Source organism: Arachis duranensis, chromosome 5 (assembly GCF_000817695.3).
Source record: "Arachis duranensis cultivar V14167 chromosome 5, aradu.V14167.gnm2.J7QH, whole genome shotgun sequence".
Classification (NCBI taxonomy): domain Eukaryota; kingdom Viridiplantae; phylum Streptophyta; class Magnoliopsida; order Fabales; family Fabaceae; genus Arachis; species Arachis duranensis.
The window spans coordinates 5,753,335-5,780,370 of record NC_029776.3 but is presented as its reverse complement, the minus strand read 5'-3'; the positions used below and the strand labels follow the sequence as shown (position 1 = coordinate 5,780,370).

Genomic DNA, 27,036 nt, shown 5'->3' with positions numbered 1-27,036 from the left:
AAAAATTATATTTACAAATTTTAATAGAGTCAAACAATACAAAATCAACAGTAAAAATTTAATAAAAAATATAATTATATATTTAAAATACTTAAATACTAAAGAGACTACAAGTAAAGAAATAAAAGATAGAATTAAAAAGAAAAAAAATAAATTTAATACTAACGTGATTTTCTAAACGCAGAAGCTACAAATTCTAATTTTTTAAGATCGTAAAACTACGTTGGCGTTTAGAGAAGAAAAAAAAAAAGATTCGGATCCTCTAAAATTTGAATTTCACTTTAAAGAGTAAAGTGTGATCTCTCACCCAAATCTAAAAAAAAAATACCCAAACATAAAAATGAAGGGTTCAATACACTTAAATGTGTTTCTCTTCTTTTTAAAGCTAAACCAAACATAGCCTAAGGCATAGTGCTTAACTGAGTTAGAGATTGTCTATTCTTCTTTTATACCATATGTAATATGGAAGACATTAACACAAAGACACTTTAAACTTTTTTTAAATGATATTTTTTAACTATTAAAATTAAATTAAACAAATCAATTTGATTAAAAAATTAGTGAATTAAATTTTGAATCGGTCTAAATTAATTTTTTTAATAAAAAATAATTATAATTATTTTTATTATAAAAAATAATTTAAAATATTTTTATGATATGTATATATATTAATTTTAAAAATTCTAAATTATAATTTTATGATAGAAAAATAAAGGACTAAAATTTAGGATTCTTAATATATATATATAATAGAAGAATGAAGATTTTGATAATATAACATAGTTTAATCAATTATATGTATTAAGTTTTAATAACTAAAAAATATCTTTAAAAAAAATATTTTAAACTTTTTTACTAAAATAATTTTTATATAGTATTGTCTTTTTCTTATTTTTTACTTTTTCAAAAATATTTTTGAAGGTATATTGTTTGTTGTTGTTACATTGGGAAGATGCATAATTTATTGAGATAATATCCTAATCTACGTATTAATCTCAATTTAATCTTTAAAATTTTAATTATTTTTATTTAATTTTTAAAATTTAAGAACATGATTTATATTAATTTTTGATACATAAATTTAACAGATCATTAACGTAAACATTTTGTTACTATATTGGATTTTATAAAATCATGTTGTTTTAATTTTAGTATTTAAATAACTCAAAACAACTTTATAAGTAGTTTGAAATTTTTTCTCTCAAAGCAATTAATATGAAATTATTTTTGAACTATTTGTCAAAATTAAAATGATATCATTTTATGACTTTTAGCGTCACATATATTTATTATTTATGTCAATACTCTATTAATGTTTTGTATGCCAAAAATTATCCAAAAACGACTGTGAATCATATTGCGCACAAATTTAAGAACCAAATTAAATATTAACTCCAATTTATTTTACTTAAGCAAATGTGTAGAATAAATAAAAAATCCTTTCTCTTTGATCACTTTTCTTTTATTTGAAGATTTTATGTTATCTTTTTTCTTTTTTAAAGTTAAGAGCGAGACTCGAACTCGCGACCTCTAAGTAAGTATAAAAAAATTATGTCATTTTTTTCCTCTCAAAGATAAATATTATTGTATAATTGTTTCCATAAGAAAGTATAAAAGAAGTTGGGTATTTTCAATTATCACCAAATGTGATTCGAAGACAAATAGCTTAAAAAATAATAAAGTAATAATGAAGAGAAATTATTAGCATTCATCAGGTATGGCTATTGACTTCACTCACTAGGTTGCACTATTTTCAGTGCTGGGCTCATTAGCTTCTCAAAGACACACCTATTTTTCACTTTTCAAATGTTCCAACACAATGCTGTGATAAAGAAGATTTTTTTCTGCCTTTTATTTGAGTTACAGTGGATTGACAATTTTATGTTATTGTTTGTTAGATATTTTTGTTAAAATATCATAATTTTCTCTTTTTCTTTAAAATAATTTTGTTTGAATAAAGTCTAAAAGTTAGATATCATTAATGAATTTTGATAATTAAATAAATAAGTATTAATTATGCATACTTATTTATTTTAAATAAATCCATCTATTAATATTATATTATTTTATACAATACCGAAATTCATTCTTATTATTTGACTGCAAGAGTAGTGCTAGATTGAAAGGTTGAAAATTTATTTATTTTGGTAGGTTAAGGTAGAGAATTTAATTCCAAGCATAATAAGTGTATATTATTCTGAACCTTAAATGATCAAATTGAAAATGTTTAAATTTATTTTAAAAATAACTTAATTCCTCAAATCATTATAGATAGGGTCATAGAGACAAACGTAATTGACATTGATAAATTTAAGAAATTAATTTGAGTCATAAATAAAATTTGAGAAACTCATTATTTATTGAATATTTTTTTATTAAAAAATCCTATATGTATATAATATTCTTGACAAATATCTACAAAAGAAGCTCTTAATTTAAATCATATTAAGACTATTAGATATCCATCTTTATCTGTCCCAAGATTGATGACTTTGAGAGAGTGTTTGCGGCCATATGCAAATTGGCACTGGCGCACGTGGTAATCCTCCATTGGCAATTTATTTGCTTTATTATTTGTCATATAATTGGATTTCCTTTTTGTTCTTTGTATGAATGGCGGTGCCGGCGGTGAAATGGTGTTCTTAGGTTGCACTCTACACTCTATAGAGTCTAGGCTTATTTCATCCTATAATAATTGGTTACGACATCTCTCTTCTAAAACGGGCACATCCAACTTTAGGTAAAAAATACATGTCAAATGACATAAAATACATGTATTAATATTGATATAATATAGTGTCCATTCATAGCTTTTTGACATTAAATAAAAATGATTCTCTTCTATATTGATTTGTAGTGGCATTAATGTAAATTTCCATAGCTGGACCAATGACGATTCGGGTGTATTGTATATTTGTATTCATGGATTCTTAAAGAAGAAATGAATACTACGACATTTAAATACAAGTCCCATGTGACATTGTTTATTTATTTATTTTGTTTATTCAAACGGTATCCTCCAATCCGACAAATTAAGGATTAATCCGTCGCGGATCTAAGCTCCATTTAAGGGTTTGTCTCTGGCCAATGAATTGCTACATACACAAGACCGTGTTCGAATTCCCAACACTTGCTTAAGTGGACAAGTGAGTTGACCACTCGACCAACACAAGTTAGTTACCTTATTATTTATTTTGTTAATCACTTGGACTCCCCATTATTGCGGTCACTGCTTCGAAATTTCCACATCTAAATTCCCATTATGGATTAGTCACCTTAATACACGGATCACAAATGTTATACACCATTTTTTGAAACCAGTTTTTGAAAATGACAATGCTAACCAATTTTTTTGCACTTTTTAAAATCCGGTGCGTTTTCCACATCTAAATTCCCATTATGGATTGGTCATCTTAATGCACGGATCACAAATGTTATACACCAATTTTTGAAAATGACAATGCTAACCAAATAACAAATTATTTGAACCTTTTAGAATCCGGTGCGTTTCTTTCCATCCTCACTTTGCCATGGGGCCTTGAAATACTCATATCATAGTTCATAGTTATTCATATTTACTATTTATGAACCAAAAAAAAAGTACTCGTATTTTTGTATTCTCCTTTCCCGTCTACTTAAGAGTTATGAAAACTTATTTTCGTCTTATAATATAGGTTATTTGCATTTTTCTTTTAACGTTTCTAAGCAGGTTATGTTTACGCAATTGACTTTATATCAGTTAACACTTAACAGTTAACAGCTAGGGGAAGACTTTTCTTCCTTTCTCCTATTATTTATTTATTTTATTTTTTTAAAGGAAAACCAATTAAACATTTTTTTTGGTGTCTAAACAAAAGAGAAGACCAAAGCAAATAAAATATATTTTTCAGGTTATTTTTTGTCATTCATTTTTTCAAGTATAATAAAATACAAGAGTTGAATTTAGGCCTTTTTTGGGTCTTAACAAAAAGGAAGACCTATAAGGTTTGATGTTTTAAAACAATGAATAAAATTCCATCCTAAAATAACATTACGGTTCCTAATCGTTGTTTCCGTCTTTTGGTCTCCTTTGTTAATGTCTCCACCTATAATTAACGGATGTTACTTACGTGTACTGCTAACTCATGTGTCAAACAAATATTTAAAGGGACAAATCACCTCCTGATAACTCAGCAAAACACTGTATTTTGGAGAGGTCAAGAACACTTTACTTCTTCCTTTCGTTGATCAACTTCATTGTTCCATTTTTGCTTCTCGCAGAGAAAAACAAACATCTCAAGACGTCAATCAAATCTATCATTATCTAGCAGAAAATCATCCAAGTCATTTGAGTCAAAGGCTACAAAGAAGCTTATAACATATCATTATCTGTCATTATCCTCACCCTCTGAATGCTTAAAATCAGACAACCTCCCTCCTCAACCTTCTCTTTCTCTCTTTTCTCCTTGTGTTCCAACCTCAATTGCACACCAAAATTATCAAATTGATTCAATCCCCCACCCTCACCACACAAACACAATCCACCCTCCAATTTTACATCACTATTACTTACTATGCGCATTGAATCTTCTCCCTCCAAATCCGATAACCCATCACCCTCTACTCTCTCCACATCATCCAATTGATCTATTCCACTTTCCGATTTCACATCACCATCACCAACCCCACAATTCTCACTAACCTCAACCATAGCATTACCATTATTATCATAATTCCCAATCCTAACAACTTTGACGAATCAAGCACAATCATAGCAAGCTCATCACTGCAATCCCTGTACAATTTCAATCTGCTAGAACCATACCGGAAGCTTTGCCTTCAATCACCGTCGTGATTCATTTCTGCCCTTCCTCCTCCGCCAAGAGTGAAATTATCTAAACCGATAGCGAAATCAGCTTTGGAGAAATCATTGAAGAGGGGGCAACAAAATGCAGCGTTTTCATTGAGTCATAGGGGGCCAATTAGTCCCTTCAAATGGTTGCTTGACACGTGTTGAGTTAATGGTACACGTTAACAACATTCTTTAACTATAATGGCGCAATATCATTCTTTAACTAAAAAAGTTTGGCAAAGACACTGATTAAGGGCTGCAATATCATTTTTCAATTGATAAGGGGGTGGAATGGGAGTTCGCAAAATGATTAAGGCCCAAAGTGGGGTTTTACTCAAACAATTTCAGAAAATAGAAAAAGGGTTCTATGAAAATCTACAGCTTCGTCGTCTACAAGCAAAAATTCATCAGGGACATAAGAAGACTCGATGTATCTAACTGTTCCGTATTAGACACGTATTATGTTGTATGATGCACAATAAAACTAGAATATCTCAAATTCTTTTACAACCATCGAATAGGATTCATTATTTTCTGAAACAAAATGCGGATCTATAGACTATAGCATCTAACAAATGCAGTTTCAGATAAAAATAAAGAAAGAATAATATTTTTTCAACTTCTAATGATTAATACATGCATTTCCTTTTCGTGCAGTATTTATTTATACTAAAAATTAGTTCCAAGTAGTGTTAATAATAAAATAATCAAAGTAATCTTCTTGGTCATGGCATATATAAAATTATTCGAAATGCATGGAGCGATTAATATGGCGAAATATTATGGTAATCTACATACTGATACTGGTCCCTAGTTCCTACCAAAACTCTGGGAAACCATTAAAAAAGTTAGTAAGAAAATGGTCCCATTGCTCAGTTTACTATAGTCAGTGATTTGGAATGCAAAAAGACTTGAAATAATACTGTCAACTATTATTCATGGTGCACTCACCCTCATCTTTAGGCACATCAGTTTCTTCAGCACTGGAGCCAGTGTCATCTTCCATTTCATCCTCATTTTCATCTTCGGCTGATCCTGAGTTAGTATCTTCCACCTCCTCTGTTTCATTAGCAGAACTCTGTCCAGGTGATACCTTTGCTCCTTCTTCTTGTTCTTGTTTGATAACAATGCCATTATGGAAATGACCTTTACTTGCTGCATTTAACAGTTCCTTAGCAGAGTTTTGAATGGGTATGCAATGAGTTCCCCCATGACTCCCTTTATCAGTATCTCCTCGGTATCTAGCCGAAACAATCCCATTACTCCATCGTACTTCTTTTGGATTTGGAAGTACACAATAGGCTGTTACCATGTCTAAATTTTTAAAACTAACCCATGCTCCCGAAGCATAAGCGCTGCCACTAGCATATGATTGGGGTCCCTGATATTCCTGATAAACTTCGCTTCCGTGTGTAGGCAACAATGATTTGCCTTGATTGTTTTGGATGTTGCCACTCACTTCTGGTGTTACGGCATCTAAGATCTTTTCATTGGTTTGCTGCTTTGCCATTGTAGAGTGATTTGGCACACCTTGATCATGTGGCTTAAGGATAACTTTCTCAAAGAGAGATGGTTTAATTTCAAAGTGAGGCTTAATTAGTGGCGCTGGCTTTCTACACTGAGTTTGTGGTTGAGATTCTTGATGGATTGGATACGGATACAGTATATCCAGTGGCCGCTTACGTGGCCTCCCTCTCTTTCGTGGCTGTCCTGTTCCAAAAGGGATATTTCCATTAACTTCCCCTAAAGGGATATTACCTTTAACTTCATTACGGGGAGGCACTGCCGCTTTAGGGATATTACCCTTAACTTCATTATGGGGAGGCGCTGCTGCTTTTTGTTTGAGTGATGAAACTTCTTCTTCAAGCCTTGTGAGACGAACCTTGTAATCGGAAACTTCAGCCTGCAATTTATCTATTATGCTCCAGAGCTGGACATTCTCTGCTGACTGCAAGAATAAGCTTGTTGATATTATTAATACAATGAAGTAACAATAAATTATTAGTGCAATGCAGGAGTGAGAATTTGGGAAGAAAATCATCCACCTGAGCTTCCCAGAGTTGCTGGTGCTTCTGAGAAAGATTTGCAGGTGGTCTGATAGTTCCTTTATGGGAAGATTGCTCTCCAGAAGCTGAGAAGCCAGGCGCAGTAGGAGCTACCGAAGAATAGCCATGCGCACCAGGAAAATTGTAAGCATAGAGATGCTGTAATTGCTGCATTTGACTCAACCAAGATGATGGATCACAAGGACCTGTAGAGTGTAGGCAACACCTTAACCTTAATAATACATTATACGAACACCCTGAAATGCATCCGAACATTGACAAGTATAACATGGAAAATGAAGCATTACCTCATGAAAATTACTATGTCCAAATACTTATTTACCCAAATAGATATACACTCTAATTAAAATCCAAAACAAAATCTTTTTGTTTTGTTGGGGGGGATTATACCTCTGTCTCCCATATACTTGGTAATGAAAATATTAAAATGAACTACAAGATTGCTTAATTACCTGGAAATCCAGGATACGGGTAGGGAATAGGGTAATGCATATCCGGAACTAGAGGCCGGGTAGTTGAGGAAGTTCCAACACCTTGGCAGCTAGGATCAGTGGTGCCATTAGGAGGGAATGGCTGATAAATTGGGGGAAAATTTGATCCCATAAATGGAGCAACACCAGAAGGCCACTGAGGTTGCCAATAGGTTGGTGGTGGCGGTGTTGTTAACTGTGCAAACATCTGAGCTTGTTGCCACTGATTGGTGGGCATGGTCATTGCCAGGAACTGTTCTGTAGCACTTTGAGGAGTGTAGGGTTTAGGGGCAATGGATAGCTGCTGCTGTTGTTTTGAGTTAGGCAAAACTGTCACATTTGCTTGGCCTTTCTGTTTGTTGCCCTGTTATTCAGATATACACTCTCATCTCAGCAAAATCAACAGGATAAACAATACGAATGATGCATGTTACCAACACATAGGTGTTATAAATTACTCCCTAAAATATGATTCTAATTATGATTACCGACACACTCCATCCATACAGTGGTTGTTACGAAATTCTGGCTTCTCTAACAACCAAACTAAAATATGCAATGTTTAGCGACTCGAACAATAGTAGGCCATAAGATCGCCGTTGAAAGGAAACAGGGGCGAGACGGTTAAAAAGCTTTTTTTTTTTAAATGGAAAAAACAATCTTTGGACAAAAGATTGAACTTTTCATAATAAGAAGACAAATTAGAGTGTGGTACCTGCGGTTCATTTGTCGGAGGTTGTTGACCAGAAGCGGAACCCAGAATCTGATACTTGTTCTTTTCCATCGGTTGAAAAAATAAAATAATTAAAAAAAAAAACTAGAAAGTAATATAAGAGTTACAACCAAAATGCAGGTCAGTAGTAACTAATCAGTAGGTGGGAACGATGTAATGTCATGCCATGCCATAACCATAGAAAACCCTTCCGTTTCTCCTTTTTACTGCGGTCTCTTGTTTTTCTCCTTTGATGGTCTAAGCCACATTAAAAAGAAAGAGGGATAAAAGGGGGCCGAATTAGCACTACGATGATGGAATGTAACGCCGCACCTCCTTTCAGAGAAGCACCTCACGCGAAAATCACATTCAATTCATTCGGTGTTTAGGGTGGGGTACTGGGTATCTTTTTCAATAAAATTAATTATGAAACTTGGATATTTTATTGTTTCCAGAAATTACTCATTTTAATAGTCACCCAAAAAAAGTACTCATTTTAATCGAAAAAAATATTTACTTATACCTAAACTTTTTTTTAATTCTTTATATGAAATTAGTGATTTTTTCTGATTTTAAAAAAGAATTTTACCTCTGAAATATGAAATATCTGAAACATTTTATAGATGTTCCAACTTCCAAGAGTATGCAACTTATGCATCTAATGACTAGATTACAGCGCATTTTCTCCGGGTTTTTTGAGATTCAATATTTGCAACAATAACATTTACATTAAGAGGCACATTAATAGGCCTGTTGGAGGAAGCGATGGGATTAAATATTGAATCATGTACGGAAAAGATATTTGCAGGGATGAGTTGGTAAGTGATGTTGTTTCTTGGCGAAGTGCTTTAACTTTGTTCTTATCCATGTTAGCATTTAGGAGAGACTTTTAGAAAAAGGAATTCTGCATGGAATACTAGTACCACCACAGTCTCGTGGTCAAAGTCAATAACTTAATTCTACTAGGCCAGTTCCTAAAAGATGTAACACCTTCTCTAAATTTGTACTTGTACAAGGCGCCAGGATTTTTTTATATAAATAAATATGAAAAAATCTTTATTATTAAAATGCGTATCAGGTAAAATAATTTCAAGAATATGCGTGGCCATTTTAAGAATGACGTTTGCAAAGTGAATTTGTACTCTATTTAGCTTTAATGACTATAAAATGGAACAGAGCAGAAATCATTTCAGGTATAGCATTCACGAAATTGGGAGCCATCTAGTGGTTGGCGCCAGAATTGAGCTTATCAGGGAAGCATCCACGAAATTGTAGCCAATCTAGTGATATTGGTGTCATCTAAACTTCAGCAGCTTTCGTTACCAATTATGTGTTTGAATTAGAGTTACAAACGAGAATTTATATAAAATTGATTTTACAAACTTAATTTTGATAAAAATTGAGTTGGTATTAATGTGATTTATGTTTCGTAATTTTGTATTAAAATTGATTATAATAAGATGAATGTTGTTTGGTTAAATCATTCAAAATTAAGTTTAAACAAAAATTACTAAAATAGACATAAATTTATAAAATTCAAAACTATATTATTTTAACTTTTAAAAAGAATTTAAATTTATGTGTTTAAATTTAATACTTTTTATTATAATTTGTTAGTACTCTTCTTTAGTACTCTTTTTATATTTAATTATATCCTTCTAATGAAATTTATATTATAAAATTAATAATAATAAATAAAATATATACTAATTTAAGAACATATAGTAAAAAATATACAAAGTCCAATAAAAAAATAAAATTCTATAAAAAAATACGTATTAATAAAAATGATTAAAAATTTTATATGAATAATAAATACTACAAATTCTATTAAAAAAATATAATAATATACATAAGTAAAGATAAAAAAAATTTAAAAAAAATATTCATACTATCAACAAGAAAAATAAATAAAAAATTGATAAAAATTAAAAGTTAACAAAGAGTACTAACAATAATATTAAAAAATATTTATTTTTAAAGCATAGCTAATGCACCACTATTTCGTGGTACATCTTGTGCTTAATTTAGTAGATTTTATCCATTATTCTCACACTTATTCATTTAAATCGCATGTTTTACATTTTCCTTCTTAATTTTGTGCTATGATTGAAAACATGCTTCTTTAGTCTTAATTTTGCTATGTTTAATCCTCTCTTATTACCATTCGATGCCTTGATATGTGTGTTAAGTGTTTTCAGAGATCACAGGACACGAATGGCTTAGAAGATGGAAAGGAAGCATGCAAAAGTGGAAAGAATACAAGAAGTTGAAGGAACTGCAAAGCTGTCAGCCCTGACATCTTCACACTCAATCGATCATAACTTGAGCTACAGAAGTCCAAATGAGGCGGTTTCAGTTGCGTTGGAAAGCTAACATCCGGGGCTTCGCAACAATATATAATTTGACATAGTTGCCTTGCTGTTAGGTGACGCGCACGCGTGAATTGTGCCGCAGACAAGTGACGCGTACGCGTGGGCGACGCGTACGCGTAACAGAGCCACGTGCTGGACGTATTAGAAATCGCTGGGGTGATATCTGGACTGTTTATGACCCAGTTTTCGACCCAGAAAATACATATTAGAGGCTGCAGAGTGGGATAATCATTCATATACTTCTCATTCACAATTTTAGGTCTTAGATGTAGTTTCTAGAGAGAGTCTCCTCTCTCTTAGTTTTAGGTTTATTTCTTCATCAAATTCAGGTTCAATGTTCCTTTACTTTACTTTCTCTTCTACTTTTATTTATTCTATTACTTTTATTTATGAATTCTCATGTTAGATTTGATTTCTTTTATTAATGTAATTTGAGGTATTTCATGTTTATTGCTTGCTTCTCCATTTGTTGTTATTGAATCTTTTGACTTTGGTTGAATAATTAGAGACTCTTGAGTTGTTAAACTCCTTTGTTGATTGATAATTGTGAGTTGCTAATTGATTTGCTTTCCAATAACTCTAGTCTTTCCTTAGGAGTTGACTAGGACATGAGAAAATCAAATTGATTTATCCACTTAACATACCTTCATAGTTAGAGGTTAACAAAGTGGGAGTAATGAACAATTCTCATCACAATTGATAAAGATAACTAGGATAGGATGTCCATTTCTCATACTTTACCAAGGGTTTTCATGATCATTAGTTTACTTTCTTGTCATTTACATTCTTTGTTTAAACCTTTTAAAAACCTAAAAAGATACTTTTCTCATAACCAACAATAAACACACCTCCCTACAATTCCTTGAGAGACGACCCGAGATTTAAATACTTCAATTTATTTTTATTGGCTTTACTTTAGTGAATAACAAGTTTTTATACGAAAGGATTCTTGTTGGTTTAGAAGCTATACTTTTAACGAGAACTTAAATTCTAGACCACGCGAGAATCCGTTCGTCAATAGCCATGAAAAAAATTTAAGATTATTATTTTTTTGTATCTTTTATTTGTTGTAAATGAGATTGAATGGAAAAATTAGTAAAATGGTAATTAACTTTTTAATTTATCAAGTGAACGCAAAAACTACAATTTGTTAGTTTTGGTAGTTCAAATCCAGAATCAAACAAAACTTACAGCATTCAAAAAGATTAGACGTGCTTCTTGTGCTTCCAACATGTTTACCAAACACATCTTAATTCGTGTGCGCCAGTCACGATAACCCCATTTTGCGGACGCCGCCACTGATTTGGGTGGACCAAGTCGTGTGCGCCGAGCCTAATTTGGTCCATTTTGTTCGTGCCAGGTGCGAAGAGGGCAAACTGTAATTTTACTGATGTTGTCTGCTTCATTTCGTGGTCGCTAAAGCTGAAATGGAGTATAAATCCACCTCGGCGTTAAAATGGCCATGCGTATCCTTGGAATTATTTTGTTTGGTGCGCATTTTGATAAATAAGTTTTTTCATATTTATTTATTATAAAAAAGCCAGGCGCCAGCACGTGTTGTGTGATTTCTTATCTATTTAATTAAAAACATAGAGTACAGTTCCCAATCATTTTAGCTAAGAGCCACGACATACATTGAAACTGAGTACTGGAACAAAGCAATCTCCACGATGGGAACACCAAACAAACGAGCAACGATAACTTATTCACGAAACATAATAGAATAAAGCAAAGCTACACACTGCACGAGCAAACTTACAAATCAATACTCCTCTCCTTCTTCACCTTCATCACCTTCTGTAGCCTCTGCACCAACCTCCTCATAGTCCTTCTCAAGGGCAGCGAGATCTTCACGGGCCTCAGAGAACTCACCCTCTTCCATCCCCTCACCAACGTACCAGTGAACGAAGGCCCTCTTTGCATACATAAGGTCGAATTTGTGGTCAATGCGGGAGAAAACCTCAGCAACACTGGTGGAGTTTGAGATCATGCAAACAGCCCTCTGCACCTTGGCAAGATCACCTCCTGGAACAACAGTTGGAGGTTGATAATTGATTCCGCACTTGAATCCAGTGGGGCACCAGTCAACAAACTGAATAGTGCGCTTGGTCTTAATAGTTGCCACAGCTGCATTGACATCTTTAGGCACCACATCACCTCTGTACATGAGACAGCAAGCCATATATTTTCCATGGCGTGGATCACATTTTGCCATCATAGAAGATGGCTCAAATGCGCTGTTGGTGATTTCATTCACTGATAGTTGTTCATGGTATGCCTTCTCTGCTGAGATCACAGGTGCATAGGATGAAAGCATGAAGTGGATCCTGGGGTATGGTACCAAGTTAGTTTGGAACTCGGTGACATCAACGTTCAGCGCACCATCAAACCGCAGAGAGGCTGTCAGCGATGAAATCACCTGAAGATATTATGATGAACATGATATCATGCAATAAATTGATAAATCAGAATTGTATTTAAACATATGTAACAATAAGAGGTGAAGAAAGTACTTGAGAGACAAGGCGATTGAGGTTAGTGTAGGTTGGTCGGTCAATGTCAAGGGAGCGCCTGCAAATATCATATATGGCTTCATTGTCGAGCAACACAGCAACATCAGTGTGCTCAAGAAGGGAATGGGTAGAGAGGACACTGTTGTAAGGCTCAACAACAGAAGTTGAAACCTGTGGTGAAGGATAGACAGTGAAACCAAGCTTGGACTTCTTGCCATAATCCACTGAAAGCCTCTCCAGCAAAAGGGATCCGAGGCCAGAACCAGTGCCACCACCCACGGCATTGAACACCAGAAAACCTTGCAGACCAGTACAGTTATCTGCAAGCTTTCTGATACGGTCCAAGCAAAGATCAACTATCTCCTTCCCAACTGAATTTAAACAAGACAATCATCGAATTAGTAAAAAACAATTTAAAGAACAAAATGCAGAGGCTGTTGAGGCATTACTGGTATAGTGGCCACGGGCAAAGTTGTTTGCCGCGTCCTCCTTTCCGCTAATGAGTTGCTCAGGATGGAATAGTTGACGATATGTGCCAGTCCTCACTTCATCAATGACAGTGGGCTCAAGATCTACAAAAACTGCACGGGGTACATGCTTTCCAGCTCCAGTTTCACTGAAGAAGGTGTTGAAAGCATCATCACCTCCCCCAACGGTCTTATCTCCTGGCATCTGGCCATCAGGCTAAGCGATCCACAAGAAAAATAAATAAATAAAAGCATATTTAGCGGAAGCTTCAAACAGGAATTACCAATACCAATAATAGATCCAGATTTGGAAGAGACACAACACAATAGATAGTAATCTTCAAGATCCAGGCAATATCGTGAAAGTAAAGCCACTAGAAAATGCTGTTAACATTATGATCTATGATCTATATACAAATGACGCAAAACGGAAAGATACGAGAAACGTTCGCTAAAATGTGGCGTAGAAAAATGTAGATCTATTGAGATGGGAAGTACCTGAATGCCGTGTTCGAGGCAGTAGAGCTCCCAGCAAGCATTTCCGACCTGAATACCGGCCTGACCAATGTGGATCGAAATGCACTCTCTCATTTTCTCAGGTTAATCGCAGAAAGAGTATCGAAATCTAAGGAGGAGAAGGAAGATTGAAGAAGAAGGAGCAGAGCACCTAGGAGAGGTTAGCGTTTATTAAGACGCTTCTCTGAAACTGTGTTTGGAAACTACCCGCTAATGGAAACTACCCGCTAATGGCGTTCCTTCATTTTATATCGCGGGATCGGAAGTGTGTCACTCAAAACACGAGAGTTTGGGGTCCAGATTTAATCATTATTATTATTATTTTAATCTCTTTAAAAGGATTTAAAACAAAATTTGTTTTTTCTTTATTTATATTGGGCTACTTTTGCCGTCAAAATTTAGTTGGATCGCGTAGATTTTCACGGGCAGCGTCTCACTCTCACCACGAGCAAGATGCCTCCACGTTTACATGCGGATTCTCCAATTCGAAAGAATCACACTGATTATTATTATTGTTACGTACTTGATTTGATGGACATGACTAAGTAAATTCTAAAAGTAAGTAGGTGACTTTATGAATTAATCTCTTGTTTAATTTGTGGAGGCCACTTACATAAAGACATAAAAAATGTCTTTTTTTAAAGATGTGTATATGTGTTATAATATGATTGGACATTTTTATTAAATTGGTTAATAAACTATTTTTTAATAAATTAGAATAAAATTGATTTATTATAGAAAAATAATAAACCTAATTGTTCGTATTACAATTATTAGATTCGATTTGTTTCGATCGATTTACACAAGATAAATTAAATTATATTTAAATTTTTTTATAAAAAGATAAATATATTCTTAATTTTTTATTTTACAAACATTTAAATTTTTAATAATTTAAAAATATAATTAAGTCCCTAAAATAAATTCTAACCCTAATCCCTTATCCTTGCCCAAGCCCAAATCCAAGGCTAATCTCTCCCTAATCTATCAAGGTAACTCGAAAATGAAAAAATTCTAGCCCTAACGTTTGGTTCCTCTGCCTTTTCTCACTGAAGCTCGAGCTCATCTCTTTGCTCACCGCCTCAATCTTAAGCTCACTTTCCTTTCAGGATTCGGAGCCACTTCGCACTTTCATCTACCTGTTTGGTACGTTCCGTTTCCCTTTCTTATTTTTTAAATATTTTTTATATGTAATTTTTTGTTTTCGTTTTTCTTTATTGTTAATTAGATTGTTAATTCCTTGTCTTCTAGTTGCCAATTTGTTGTTTTGTTTCTATTTTTTGAAGCATGATCTGAATTGGTGCGACTTAAGAGGAACGAACGAGAAACAGCTGTTAGATAGATAGGTTGATTGATTCATTGCTCAAGCAATAGCATTACTAGTTAAAATAAATGGTTATGGTTATGCATTAATTCCGGTTTAATTAAGAGGTGATTTGAATTCTGATCAATAAATACACTATGCAGTATCAACAGAGATAATGTAGTTTGATATGCTAGAATCTAACTTAAAAAGTACACCTAACCTAATCTAATGTACTATTATCTAAGCTGGAGCCTTGAAGTTCTGCTTATTCTTGTGCTTTCGCCGATAAATTCTGTTTTATAGTTCTCTAAGATAGCTAATTGCTCAATCTTTCTTTGATTTTAGAATATCCGACTGTGCTATATTTAAAACTAACACCTTTCCCTTCAGTTTGAGGATTGCAGCATTGATTTATAAATAATCAGTGGGGTTGCTGTTGGTTGGCAACATTGATTTGTAAATAATCAGTAGGGTTGCTGTTGGTTGTTGAACCCATGGTTATCAAAAACTTTTCAACAACATGTTTTGTGTAGAAGTTTGCTCATACAAGAGTGGTGTTCAAGTAAAGGTCTAATGTAATTTCGCTACATTAGCTTCATGAAGAGCTGAGAAAATGAGTTACATGAAAGACCAACCACGTTCCTCAGTAAAACACCAAAAATCAGAAAGCAATAGCACTTATAATACTGGAGAATCCAACCCTGGAAATAACCTTTGGACAGATGGGCTTAGTTGTGCTTTTGAATTTGTTCAAGGACGAAAAAAACCAATTAAACATAAGTCTCCATTGAAGATCTCAGACAAACTAAATTTGGATGTTTATCAGTGCAAAAGGTCTGGCTCTTGAGAAGGTTTAACACATGCTGCTTCTGGCAGGCCAGATAAAGATATTCTCTCACATCATTCATCTGTAAATTCCTTGAGGGACAGTTCGCTTGGTGCCTCCGATGATGACAAAGAGAGCCAGGTTTCTCAGGGTGGCCAATTTAATGCTGCATGAAAATACGAGGTTGGTCACTGGGTACCGATTGGATGGAAAAAAATTGTACAACTTGTATAAACAGTTCAGTTCCATGAATTGGGTTGCTGGCTTGCTGGTTGCTAGGTTCCAATGGTGGCAGACTCTGGCACTTGCAGAGCCATAGCTAACCAACCCTTTCTCTCTCTCATGTATTATATAATGTATGAATAGCAATGATTTTATAATAGGAAATTGAGAAGCTTTTGAATCCTATTCCTAATCAAGTGTTTGAAAGGCTGTATCCGAAATAGTGTTAAATAAAATATAAGTCAATTATTTAAGTTCCGAAAAAGGATTGGATTTTTGCCAAGGTAACCTAGCTAGATGTGATACGAGGGAGAAGACACTCTAAAACTGAAATTTTCTGAAAATAAAAGGCGATTTTAAATAAAATTTTAATTTTTGGCACAAAGTAAATGAGCAGCTTTGAAATAACTATATATAACAAATTTTAAAAGTAAAATTTTATCTAAAAGATAGATATTTAAATAATTATATTTAATATTAATTTGATAATATTTAAATTAAATTATGTTTTTAAATCTTCGTTATATAATAAATTTAAAAGATAAATATTTAATAAAATCAACATTTGAAATTAAATATTTCTTTTATATTAAAATACAAAATGGATAAAATAAAATAATTGTCTCGAATTATATAAAGAAGAGTTATAGACTCCTAAGTTACGTTCAATATTTATTTTTTTTTAATATTTAATATACCTTAATCTTACGAGAAAGAATATGATTTTTTTATTTTATGTGATTTTTTATTAATTTTTACCATAAATATGATTAAATCTAACAAAAAATACGAAAGGATAAATTCAAAACAAAAAATAACATTCTTTAAAATAACAAAAAATATAAGTGTTATCTAGCGTATATGTATTCTATCGAATTTTGTTTAGTTTTACTTTTATTTTGTGTTATTCTATACTTTTGTGTGAATTAAAAAATAATGTTCCTAATATATGAATAATGTTAAAACACAGTAAATCCATTTTGCAAAGGAAAACACAGTAAATCTATTTTGCAAAGGAAAAAATTTCAGTTGCTATAAAAGACTGGTGTATAAATAAACACTAACGTATCTATTAATCCAATTTTCAAAAAAATGTATAATAATAAATGAGATATTAATTATTATGATGATTATTTCATATTTTGATCAGGAGGTTTTGGAATTGAGTCTTAGAAACAAAAAGTTGTACATTTTCATAAGTTATATAATTAAGGTTATTTTAGGAAAAAAAATTATTTTGGAATAATAAAAATATTTGGGATAAATCATGACTAATTTAATATATAGACAATAGTTTTATACTAAAATGTTAAAATTTTTCCAATAAATTTTGTATTTAAATTTTGTTAGGGATATATTTGTCAAAAATTTAAAAAGTCAAAAATTTATCTGTCTTATTTCCTTTGATTCTTTAGACTAAGAACAAATAATTAGGTATAATTGTAATATAACTAGTATAATTTATGTATAGTACAACTATTATTAAATTAGAACAGTTTTATGGAGATTAAACTAATATAATTCTAATATTAGAATTCAGTTATTCAAATAATATCTATGGTATTGAATTCTAGACCTTAGATATTTACACATTAACATTGTGTTTGCAACCACAAGCAATAAAAATACTCTGATCAGACTGAATGTACAAAAATTATTCAAATTCAAACCATTTTTTTGACTACGATAGAATACTAACAATTGTAATATGTTTATAGAAAAAAAATAAATAAAAAAAGAAACTAAAGATATGTTTGTGTACTTACACAAAAATATTACTAGTTATAAAAAGATAAAGATAAGAAATCCAAGATATTATAAATAGTTATAATAATATATTATTTTACAAAATATTAATAGTATATTGTAAAGATACTTTCATTTAAGTAAAAAGGTTTTTGGAAGAAAAAAAAATATATTAATACTATATTAATACTTACAAAAAAATTTGCTACACCAACTATAATTCCAAGTAGCAGAAGAAAAATAATATTTTTAATTCATTATTTTTTTACTTAATGTTATTAGTTAGCCTACTTATGATACAATATTATAGTGTTAAATAAATTTAGATAATATTTTTTATCAGGAACAAGTCTAAAATAAAATACTAATGATTTAATGCAACTTTAATACAGTATTATATAATAGTGACAACTTGAATTTGATTCGTTTATAGATTTGTAACTGAGTCAAGACAAATCGTTCTTGTAACTTGGTTCGTTAACAGTTTAATAACTTAAGGTTATAATCTTTGGGATGGATTCTGAACTGTAATTTAAACTCATTTATTAATGTGAACTTAATATGGTATTAAAAGAAAATAAAGTCAAAGTAATAAAAGAATAAATTAAAAAATAATGAGGTAACTATTTGATATAAAAACTAAATATAACAAGGTATATAACAATTTGTATTAAAAATGTAATATTAAATATAATAAAAATAAAAGAATAAAAAAATGCCCATAAATATGATTAAATCTAACAAAAAGAAATGAAAGAATTAATTGAAAACAAAAAAATAACATTCTTCAAAATAACAAAAAATATGAGTGTTATCTAGTGTATATGTATCATCGTAGGCTCCAATGATTTTATTATGCAAAAATTTGCAAAGTTGCTAACTTTTCTATAGAGATGTTTTCGATAAAAAATTTTTAACTAACTATCATAAAATAATTGCATAATATTTATATTAATAGAAATAAAATATTCATTAATAATACAATTATTTGAATTTATAATTTAAAAACAAATAATTTTTCAAATTATCGTATAATTTAAAAAAGGTATAATAGTAATAAATGAGAATATTTATTTTTTCCTAATAATATAATCATATACTCCAAGAATAATGCTAAGACAAACTTTTTATTTTTTAATCATTTACTAAAAAAATAAAAAGGAGTAAATTTCCATACGTTTTTTTACTTATAAGAATAAATAATTTGAAAAAATACTAGTTTGAATTTAAATTTAAATTTGAATATCAAATAAAAAATTAAATATCTTAGTTATTTGTTACAATATCATGACAAAAATTTGATTTAATTTGAAAATTAGATATCTTTTCGCATTTATTAGAATATTCTTATTTCAAAAAAAAAGATTTTTCGTTATCTTTGTTAGTTATCTCTATAAATAACAGTGTTTATGATGAAGTTTTAAATCTAACACTTTTTGTTCAATCACTACAGATCAGAGCAGTAGAGAATATGAGTAAGGTAATCACGCTTGTTTTTATTAAATGATAGGATTATTAGTCTCTTTGTAAATTCTGTTTAGTAGTTTTTTTAGTCTAATAAAAATACTGAAATTTATTTGGCTTGAGCAGTTCTCACTGGATGCCTCTGTAACTTCTAAGGAAGAATTAGACATGGATTTTTCTACCTTGGATGAGAAGGTAATCCATTTTTTGGGCTACAATACCCAAATATGCATTACTTTCTAGCATACTCTATTTAACATGTCTTTAGTTATCTTTTGTGATGTTTATAGTTGTTGCGTTGTAACTTTTGTATACAAGTAACGCATCTTATTGTATGGCATCTTGTAGCTTGGAAAAGGTGTTGCTGAGGCACTGTCGACGATGATTCGCGAAGCTGTTGTGCAAGGGATAACAGCAGTTCTCCCAGAAATTGTGAAAACGGTTGGTTCTTCACCAAAAAGTGGGAGTGACGGTGCAAAGCTTTCAATTACTACTCCAATTGTTAAATCGTCGTCGGATACTTTGAAACGCAGAAAGCTTTCGAATACTCCTGTTACTCCACTGTCAGACCCTTTGAAAGAAATACTTGATGTCAATCCCTCAATGTATTTGGGTGACGAACCAATCACAAAGAAGAGTACTTGGAGGTGCAAGGGAAAAAAGGGTGGATTACCGGTCAACGCAGCTAAGGTTTTATCTTTTTATTTTTAAATAACAACCATTAAATACCATTTAGGGGTGAAGAACTTTTTAGTATTCTCACATATTGCTATATTAATGTTAAGTCATTAAATACAATCTCTTCCCCAGCTTATCTCATTTTCATTAGACATGATGTCTAGCTTCATTGTTGAGTATTTTAGGCTCGTGAGTACCGATTTTTTCTTTGGTCATCAAATTGTGCCTGTTAGTGACATTAGAAGGTTGATTAGAATCCTGGTTAATATTAGGGAGCTAAATTTTATTTGCTGATATTTATAATGATTTTATTGATATCGTGTCATTTGAGATGATATTATTGACAAATAAGTAACAGCGTCTAAAATAATTATCATATTTTTTGGAGTTGTAGAAAGAATTGCAATTTGCGAAAAAGTATCCTCCGGTCTCCATGGATTTACTACGACAACCACGATCCAAATATGGACGGGGATGACATGCCACGTGTGAGTACTTAACTATTTGAAAACCGTTAGTCTATGAAAAATTTTTCATTTTTAATACGCAAAAAAAATATTTGGCCGATTTTGTGTGTACACTTTGAGTATATAGACATAGTCAATACTAAACTTTTTTTTTGTTGCTATTTTTTTTAGTGTTTGGACCTTTTATTTCGGCCAACTAAAGAGATAAAATTTTTTAATAAAGAATTGGCCATTACTGCCTACATATTTGGAAACAATATGGATCCAGAGTAAGTAAAATTAACTTATTTTTTAATTAATATTTAATTTGTCATATAATTTTTTTATAATCTACTATACCACTATAGTATAATATTCTAATTTTATGAATTTAGGGAAGTGCTTGTTCCAAACGATCATTGTAGTGGCACACGCAAGACTCTTCTGACTATAATGCCCGACAAGCCAATAATTGGTGATGTAAGAATTAGTTTCGTAATATTTATTTATTGATTATCCTTGTAAAAATATTAAATTTGGATTGGTGTAGAATAACTCTGATTTTTTGTACTCCATAGGTCCTTACCTTAGTTTGTTCGATGCTCACCAAAGGATATTTTGGGCCAAAAGGATACAAATATGCTAACCAATGGTTTCTGCCACCGACATTTTCTGTAAGTCCTTGGCATATCGAAATTTAGTCGTCAAATTTAATATATCTTCCCAGGTAGACTAGAAATTAACATAATAAGATTCCTAACTTAGTTTAATATTCATGGCAGCAAATTGTGTTAAGCCCGAAACAGAACTGTGTTCGCACAATGAAATACATCAAGGATAACTTCATGGGAGACCTTGCCACTTTACATCAGGTTCGTTAATTTTATTGAACTTTCAATTAATTCATATAATAATATTTCATGACTGTTTTTAGTTAAGGTTATTTCCGGATGTTGTTGTAGATTTTTGTGCCAATTCACCTCAATAGCCATTGGTTTCTCATAGTGGTTGATTTACTTAACGAGGTCGTGAAATATCTGGACTCTTTCAAAAAGGGCACATTGGTGACAGAGCGTATGAGTGCCATTAATACTTTGTTAAATTACCTAGAGGAATTTTTGTCCGAAAAGAATTTTGGTGAAACACCTTCCTTTAGAAACATTCAATTTTCAAAGTATAAAGTCAGAGAACCAGATGTCCCGCAACAATCTGCCGAATCGTACGTTTAAATTTACCATTTATCAAAGTAAAAATTCAATTTTCTGGTGGTTTGTTATTTTGTTATTTTTCTTTTATTAATATGTGCATTGAATTGTGGCAAAGGAATAACTGTGGTATTTGGGTCGCTCAATGGATGCAACTCACTCGCTATTGGAGCCTCGGTAATAAGACATGGGTAAGAAAAATAACATTATTAATGAAGTTATGTTTGTTCCATTTTGTAATATCATTGTTATTGTCTGTTAGGTTATTTCTGATTACACAAGGATGCGTCTAGCTGTGGATTTGGTGAATGACGAAAATAATTCAAAGCGGGATATCATAGAGAAGCTTGCTGTCATTGACTGGAATAAAAAGATACAACAGTCTGTCATGCAAACTTAAGACGTTAAAAACTTTTTATTAGAAATTATGGATTGAATTAGGCTATTTTATTTTTCTTTAAAATACAAGCTAACTTTATATCTTGCATCTTATTTCTTTGACTTTTTAAATATATGGATTTTTTATTATTTATAATGATTTATATATTGCACTTAGAATTTTTTTTATTCTTGTTGTTATCTTGAAAAATTTGGTGCGTGAGATGATATTTATAGTGTATAATCTACGATTCATGGAATAGTTCACTTTGGTATGTTAGTGACATTTACCTGAACACAGAGCAACCAAAGTGTATACATCTCATTATTGGCAGATTCATTGATAAAAGTAGAATAATATATATCAAAATAATGTGGTATAACTTGGCTAATATAAAGTGATATTTTAGAGAACCACCAGCGGCTGACGTGGTAGATGAGGGTGTGTCTGTGAGAGAGAGCACTTTAGGCTCACTGGGGCGCAAGTCTTTAAGAAGCACAAATCCTGAAGGTGCCAACTTAACTGGCACGTATCTGCTGTCCTGCATACATGTAAGGGTGCATGTATCTGAGACAATAATACAGTGTAGTCAACAAGATGTTATTATATAGGGCTAATTTTACAAGAGATGTAAAAACACTGGAGTCAGTTTAATTCCAAAACATGTTTTTCTGTTTACATTTCATGTTTCCAATACTAAAATTAAACCATGTAGTCATTCGGTGTTCCAATGTCAGGATTCTCAGTTTAAAAAACTACGAAAATGAAAAACATTGTTTTCAGCTTTTAATTCAAAGAGTTCTAAAGAAGCCTTCATTTATAATAAAGACACCTGCCTGGCGTCTCCATCCTTTTCACTTGAAGACTTCCCCTTCCCAGTTCCCGAAGCAACTGATGCAGACTCGGAAGAACTTTCAGCATTGACCTTCGGTTCTTCAGCTTTCGTAGCCCTTGCTTTGGCCTTAGCTGATGTAGACAGAACAGCAGTGGGAAATTTCAAAGAGTGAAGGTTTTACAGGTGGTTTACCTAACAGAAGTTTGCCTGTAAATTAAACTTTCTCATTTTATCTTTCATCGATTTAATTCAACAAGAACAACAGAAGCATTTTAGTTTCTTTGAGATTTCTGGTGAAACTAATATTCAGGACAATTACCTAATAATTAAGCCATTTGATTTGATTTCCATTTTAGTTTCTTCACCAAAAATTATCTTTCAACAACATACGACACTTGATTTGATTTCCATTTTTTGCATTCAGCAACAATCCGTTACAAAACAATAACTAGTAATCCCTAATCACACTAAACCTGAAATCAATAAAGCTAAACAAAAATTTCAATAATGAATTGATTTCTATTTTAGCAGCAGCAAGAAAATTTCAACAAAAATTTCAGGAATTAATAAAAGGGCAACAACACAAAATCAATTATTTGCTATAATCCATTCACATTTTCACATCCAACAAAAACTTCTGACATTTAATTTTGCAATTTATTAGCTGGCATAAGAGGTTCAATTTGTGGTTTAGAATTTGATTTCACTACTAGTGTTACCTGCAGTGCTATAGCATAGACTATTCTAGTCGTAGATTTTGCAACTGTACAAGAGACCCTTTTAAATTTTAGCATGAATAAGAATCAATAAGATTTTGCTTACATAAATAAAAAACTATTGAAACTTTCTGCACATTTCAGCCGAGTGTAACAATGACAAGTTATGATAAATATCTAAAAATTTAAATATTAAAAATTTATCAACCTCAAAGCAAAGTCTTATTGAAATCCAAGAATTTAACTAACATCTTAAACCATACTCTCATGAGTATATACAAGTACATGCTACTGCATCCCATTGAACTTCGAATAATGTCCTTGTTACATCCCATTGAACTTCGAATAATATCCTTGTTGTACAACCTGTTCTCCACATCACAAATAAATTTGAGAGAAATAAAAATGACTTCAGCGAATTCTAATGTGATTTCAAATAATTTAAGACTTACCAAAACACTAAGTTTCTCTCAATGCAATTATTCATCTCTTTAAATTTATACTTGTAATAGCCACTGATGACTTCCATAAGGTGGGATGGGATTCTCATGGCCATTAATCAATCCTGAATCATCTAGCCCAGACTCTTGCTGCACAGGTACATTTACTTCTGTATTTGGCACTGCTAATGTCTCTTGAGAAGCCATAGGGTCCTTGGGAAACTCCTATGAAAAATTAATACATGTAGTCAAAAATTCTATCAAGTATAACTACAACATAGAGGTCACCAGTTTATTCTAAATCAAATAACAACTAATGCAATATTGTATCTCACTGACCTCCTTGATACCAAAGCTAGCTTGCGCGCCATTACCAGTCTTATCCCCCAAATCGTCACCGTCATTCCTCACAGGACATTTATTCTTTACATGACCAGCACTGTTGCATTTAGTGCACCTCCGTTTACCCCTCTCCTTTTTCCCCTTGGGTGCTCCTTTTGTCTTGACCACCGAAGGGTCACCAACAAAGTTTGGCGTGGTAGAATTTGTTGTTTGTCTTTTCAAGTCAGATTTTTGTTCTAGTGTTTGGGTCCAACGATAGACTTCATTCATAGTGTCATGGAAAGAAGGACCATCTTGAGCTCCTAAGAATACCATCCACGTAGCTGCCACTGACAATGCGCCATAGCGCATTAAAAATTCTCTTTCTCTGTCTTGCGTAGTGCCTCCAGCAGAACTTTCATCCAGATACTTCTTGGCATCCTTCGACCATCTTCTCAAAAGAAGACTATCTGGCAACTTCTGTAAACCTACCCTTTTCATTGCACAAAACATGTGCCTGCAAGGAATGCCTTCACTACTCCACCGACTACATTCACACTCCATATGCTCAGTATTGCGATCGTAAAGTACGTTATAAATATGTTGTCTCCTGTCACACTCCTTAACTTTTAACACAACAGTGGTTGATATGTTTTCCTCATTTATTACATCTAATGCGACTACTCCTTGAATCTCCTTTTTTACTTCTCCAAGAATCTCCCTAGTGTAAAAATTGGCAGCAGAAAGCTCTAACGCTTCTAGCCCAGTAGTTAGAACGGGCTCCCCATACAGCGTCTTAAATTGAGAAACTAATTCATTATTTCTATAGTCCCTAAGAGCATGTTCAAGATTTTGGACTAACTCTAGAAGACTTTGGCGAATGCCAATAAACCTCTTAATGAAGTTGTTTATCGCCTCACACCTTGATGTTGTTCTAAATCCAGCACAGAATTTATCCCTCAAGTAAGCACTTGCCCAACTTTTCCTCTTCTCATATTCACTCAGAACCCATTCATTTTCCTCCAACCCATATTTTTTTATCATATTCTCCCAATATTCTTCAAATTCTTCCGGATGCTATGGAGCATACAAACATCTTCTGAAGTCGTTGGAAAAATTTTTGTTTTTTATGTTCGCCGTTACATTCTTCTGAATGTGCTAACCACATAATCGGTGAGTTGCATCCGGAAAGATTTCTCGAATTGCTGCCTTCATTGCTTCGTCACCGTCTGTGACCACAACACTAGGAGACTTGTTCAGCATGACTTCTAGAAAGTTTTGCAACAACCACGTATATGTTGCAGTCCGTTCGTCCTCTACCAAGGCAAAACCAAATATGCATGTTTGACGGTGATGGTTACAACCTGAGAAGATTACCAAGGGTCTTCTTTACTTATTCTTCCGGTAGGTTGTATCGAATGCAAGCACATCTCCAAAGCACTGATAATCGGACCTACAAATGCCATCTGCCCAAAATAAATTTGCCAGCCGACCTTCATTAGTATCACTGTACCTTGCCATGGCCATTGGGTCGACATCGACTTTCCCAAGTAGATAGCTAATCATCGCATTGGTTCCCACCAATGAGATTTGCACGACGAGTTCTTTAAATGTGATTATCTAGGTCCTTCTTTATGAATCCGACATTGGCATAACCACCGGCTTGGCCTACCATTAGTCCCATTATTTTAGAGGTTGGAAGACCATGATCATGGATGGTATTCGCCTGAGCTTTTTGTGGCTCAGTCAACCCTCGGTGGTTTGGAATTAGGTGTACCAAGCATTGTGGGACAAGATCGTGGTTGTGCTTCTCAACTAATTTTTTAACCCTCCAAGTCGAAGTTTTAGTGTCAAGATACACCGCAAGCATGGCTTCACAACCAGTGCGAGTCAGCGCTCTATGCTCCCGCTTCCTACTCAAACTAGATATGTATTTCTCGGCTCTCTTTCCTTCCTTGCTGCAAAAAAACCTCCTTCTGCGCTATGTTCCATCTTTTCCACGTGATGTATCACCCTTGCAAACTCCAAACCCGAGACACCTCGCATAACGTACATAAAAGTTATAAGCTGCATCTGATATTTCAAAGGTCTGGTTTATAATATCATCGGCCGTCACAGTCACACACTTACTACTGCTGCCACCACAATCACAAGTGCAGTTAACATTTTCTTCCACACTAGTCATCATGGGATCTTCGACGTTGTCTTGTGAACTGAGTGGTTCCGAGTCAACATCTATTGCACCCCAATATTCAGGACAATTACCTAGTAATTAAGCCTAAGTACATAATGATTATATAGCTAAGTACTGAAGCAGTTCAACAATGGCAAGAATTTTTACAATGTTAGGAAAACTGGGAAGTTGAAAACTTCAACAAGAAGACTCAGCAATTCAACTGATTAATTTAACTGCTAATATATAACAGTATAGATCATAGAACCATCAGGAGTAAAATGCGCGTGAAATTAGCATTCAGCAACAATTCGTTACAAAAATATAGC

General features: G+C 32.6%; 3 protein-coding genes across 5 annotated transcripts; all 3 read right to left on the bottom strand.

Moving 5' to 3' along the window:
- Positions 1-5,502: 5,502 nt before the first annotated feature.
- On the bottom strand, positions 5,503-8,594 carry LOC107487603 (uncharacterized). 3 transcript variants are annotated; one of them, XM_052262412.1, is made up of 5 exons: positions 8,083-8,594; positions 7,350-7,731; positions 6,877-7,082; positions 6,635-6,779; positions 5,503-6,541 (listed from the first exon to the last, which is right to left on the bottom strand). In XM_052262412.1, the coding sequence occupies exons 1-5, from the start codon at positions 8,149-8,151 to the stop codon at positions 5,757-5,759; spliced, it is 1,587 nt and encodes a 528-aa protein (XP_052118372.1). In that variant the 5' UTR covers positions 8,152-8,594; the 3' UTR covers positions 5,503-5,756. The 3 variants fall into 3 exon arrangements, with proteins under 3 accessions (XP_052118372.1, XP_015963756.1, XP_015963755.1); XM_016108270.3 differs by having other exon boundaries at positions 5,505-6,779; positions 8,083-8,142; positions 8,233-8,591; XM_016108269.3 differs by having other exon boundaries at positions 5,505-6,779; positions 8,083-8,592.
- A 3,415-nt stretch (positions 8,595-12,009) lies between these two features.
- LOC107487605 (tubulin alpha-2 chain) lies at positions 12,010-14,230 on the bottom strand. The gene is made up of 4 exons (XM_016108271.3): positions 13,933-14,230; positions 13,417-13,651; positions 12,968-13,338; positions 12,010-12,873 (listed from the first exon to the last, which is right to left on the bottom strand). The coding sequence occupies exons 1-4, from the start codon at positions 14,023-14,025 to the stop codon at positions 12,217-12,219; spliced, it is 1,356 nt and encodes a 451-aa protein (XP_015963757.1). The 5' UTR covers positions 14,026-14,230; the 3' UTR covers positions 12,010-12,216.
- An 8,255-nt stretch (positions 14,231-22,485) lies between these two features.
- Positions 22,486-25,667, bottom strand: LOC127747555 (protein FAR-RED IMPAIRED RESPONSE 1-like). The gene is made up of 6 exons (XM_052261592.1): positions 24,553-25,667; positions 24,297-24,438; positions 24,059-24,139; positions 23,055-23,188; positions 22,686-22,763; positions 22,486-22,512 (listed from the first exon to the last, which is right to left on the bottom strand). The coding sequence occupies exons 1-6, from the start codon at positions 25,576-25,578 to the stop codon at positions 22,486-22,488; spliced, it is 1,488 nt and encodes a 495-aa protein (XP_052117552.1). The 5' UTR covers positions 25,579-25,667.
- Positions 25,668-27,036: the final 1,369 nt, after the last annotated feature.

Bases quoted from the DNA above. Each gene is read 5' to 3' on its own strand.
- LOC107487603 (XM_016108269.3), bottom strand. From the start codon at position 8,151: ATGGAAAAGAACAAGTATCAGATTCTGGGTTCCGCTTCTGGTCAACAA. The intron at 7,732-8,082 runs GTACCACACTCT...TCTGAATAACAG, and splicing joins CTCCGACAAATGAACCGCAG to GGCAACAAACAGAAAGGCCA. The intron at 7,083-7,349 runs GTAATTAAGCAA...TACACTCTACAG, and splicing joins CCCGTATCCTGGATTTCCAG to GTCCTTGTGATCCATCATCT.
- LOC107487605 (XM_016108271.3), bottom strand. From the start codon at position 14,025: ATGAGAGAGTGCATTTCGATCCACATTGGTCAGGCCGGTATTCAGGTC. The intron at 13,652-13,932 runs GTACTTCCCATC...TGGATCGCTTAG, and splicing joins GCCTCGAACACGGCATTCAG to CCTGATGGCCAGATGCCAGG. The intron at 12,874-12,967 runs GTACTTTCTTCA...TAATATCTTCAG, and splicing joins TCAATCGCCTTGTCTCTCAA to GTGATTTCATCGCTGACAGC.
- LOC127747555 (XM_052261592.1), bottom strand. From the start codon at position 25,578: ATGATAAAAAAATATGGGTTGGAGGAAAATGAATGGGTTCTGAGTGAA. The intron at 24,140-24,296 runs GTCATCAGTGGC...TGTGGAGAACAG, and splicing joins TCCCATCCCACCTTATGGAA to GTTGTACAACAAGGATATTA. The intron at 22,513-22,685 runs GTGCTCTCTCTC...CTCTGTGTTCAG, and splicing joins TGCGCCCCAGTGAGCCTAAA to GTAAATGTCACTAACATACC.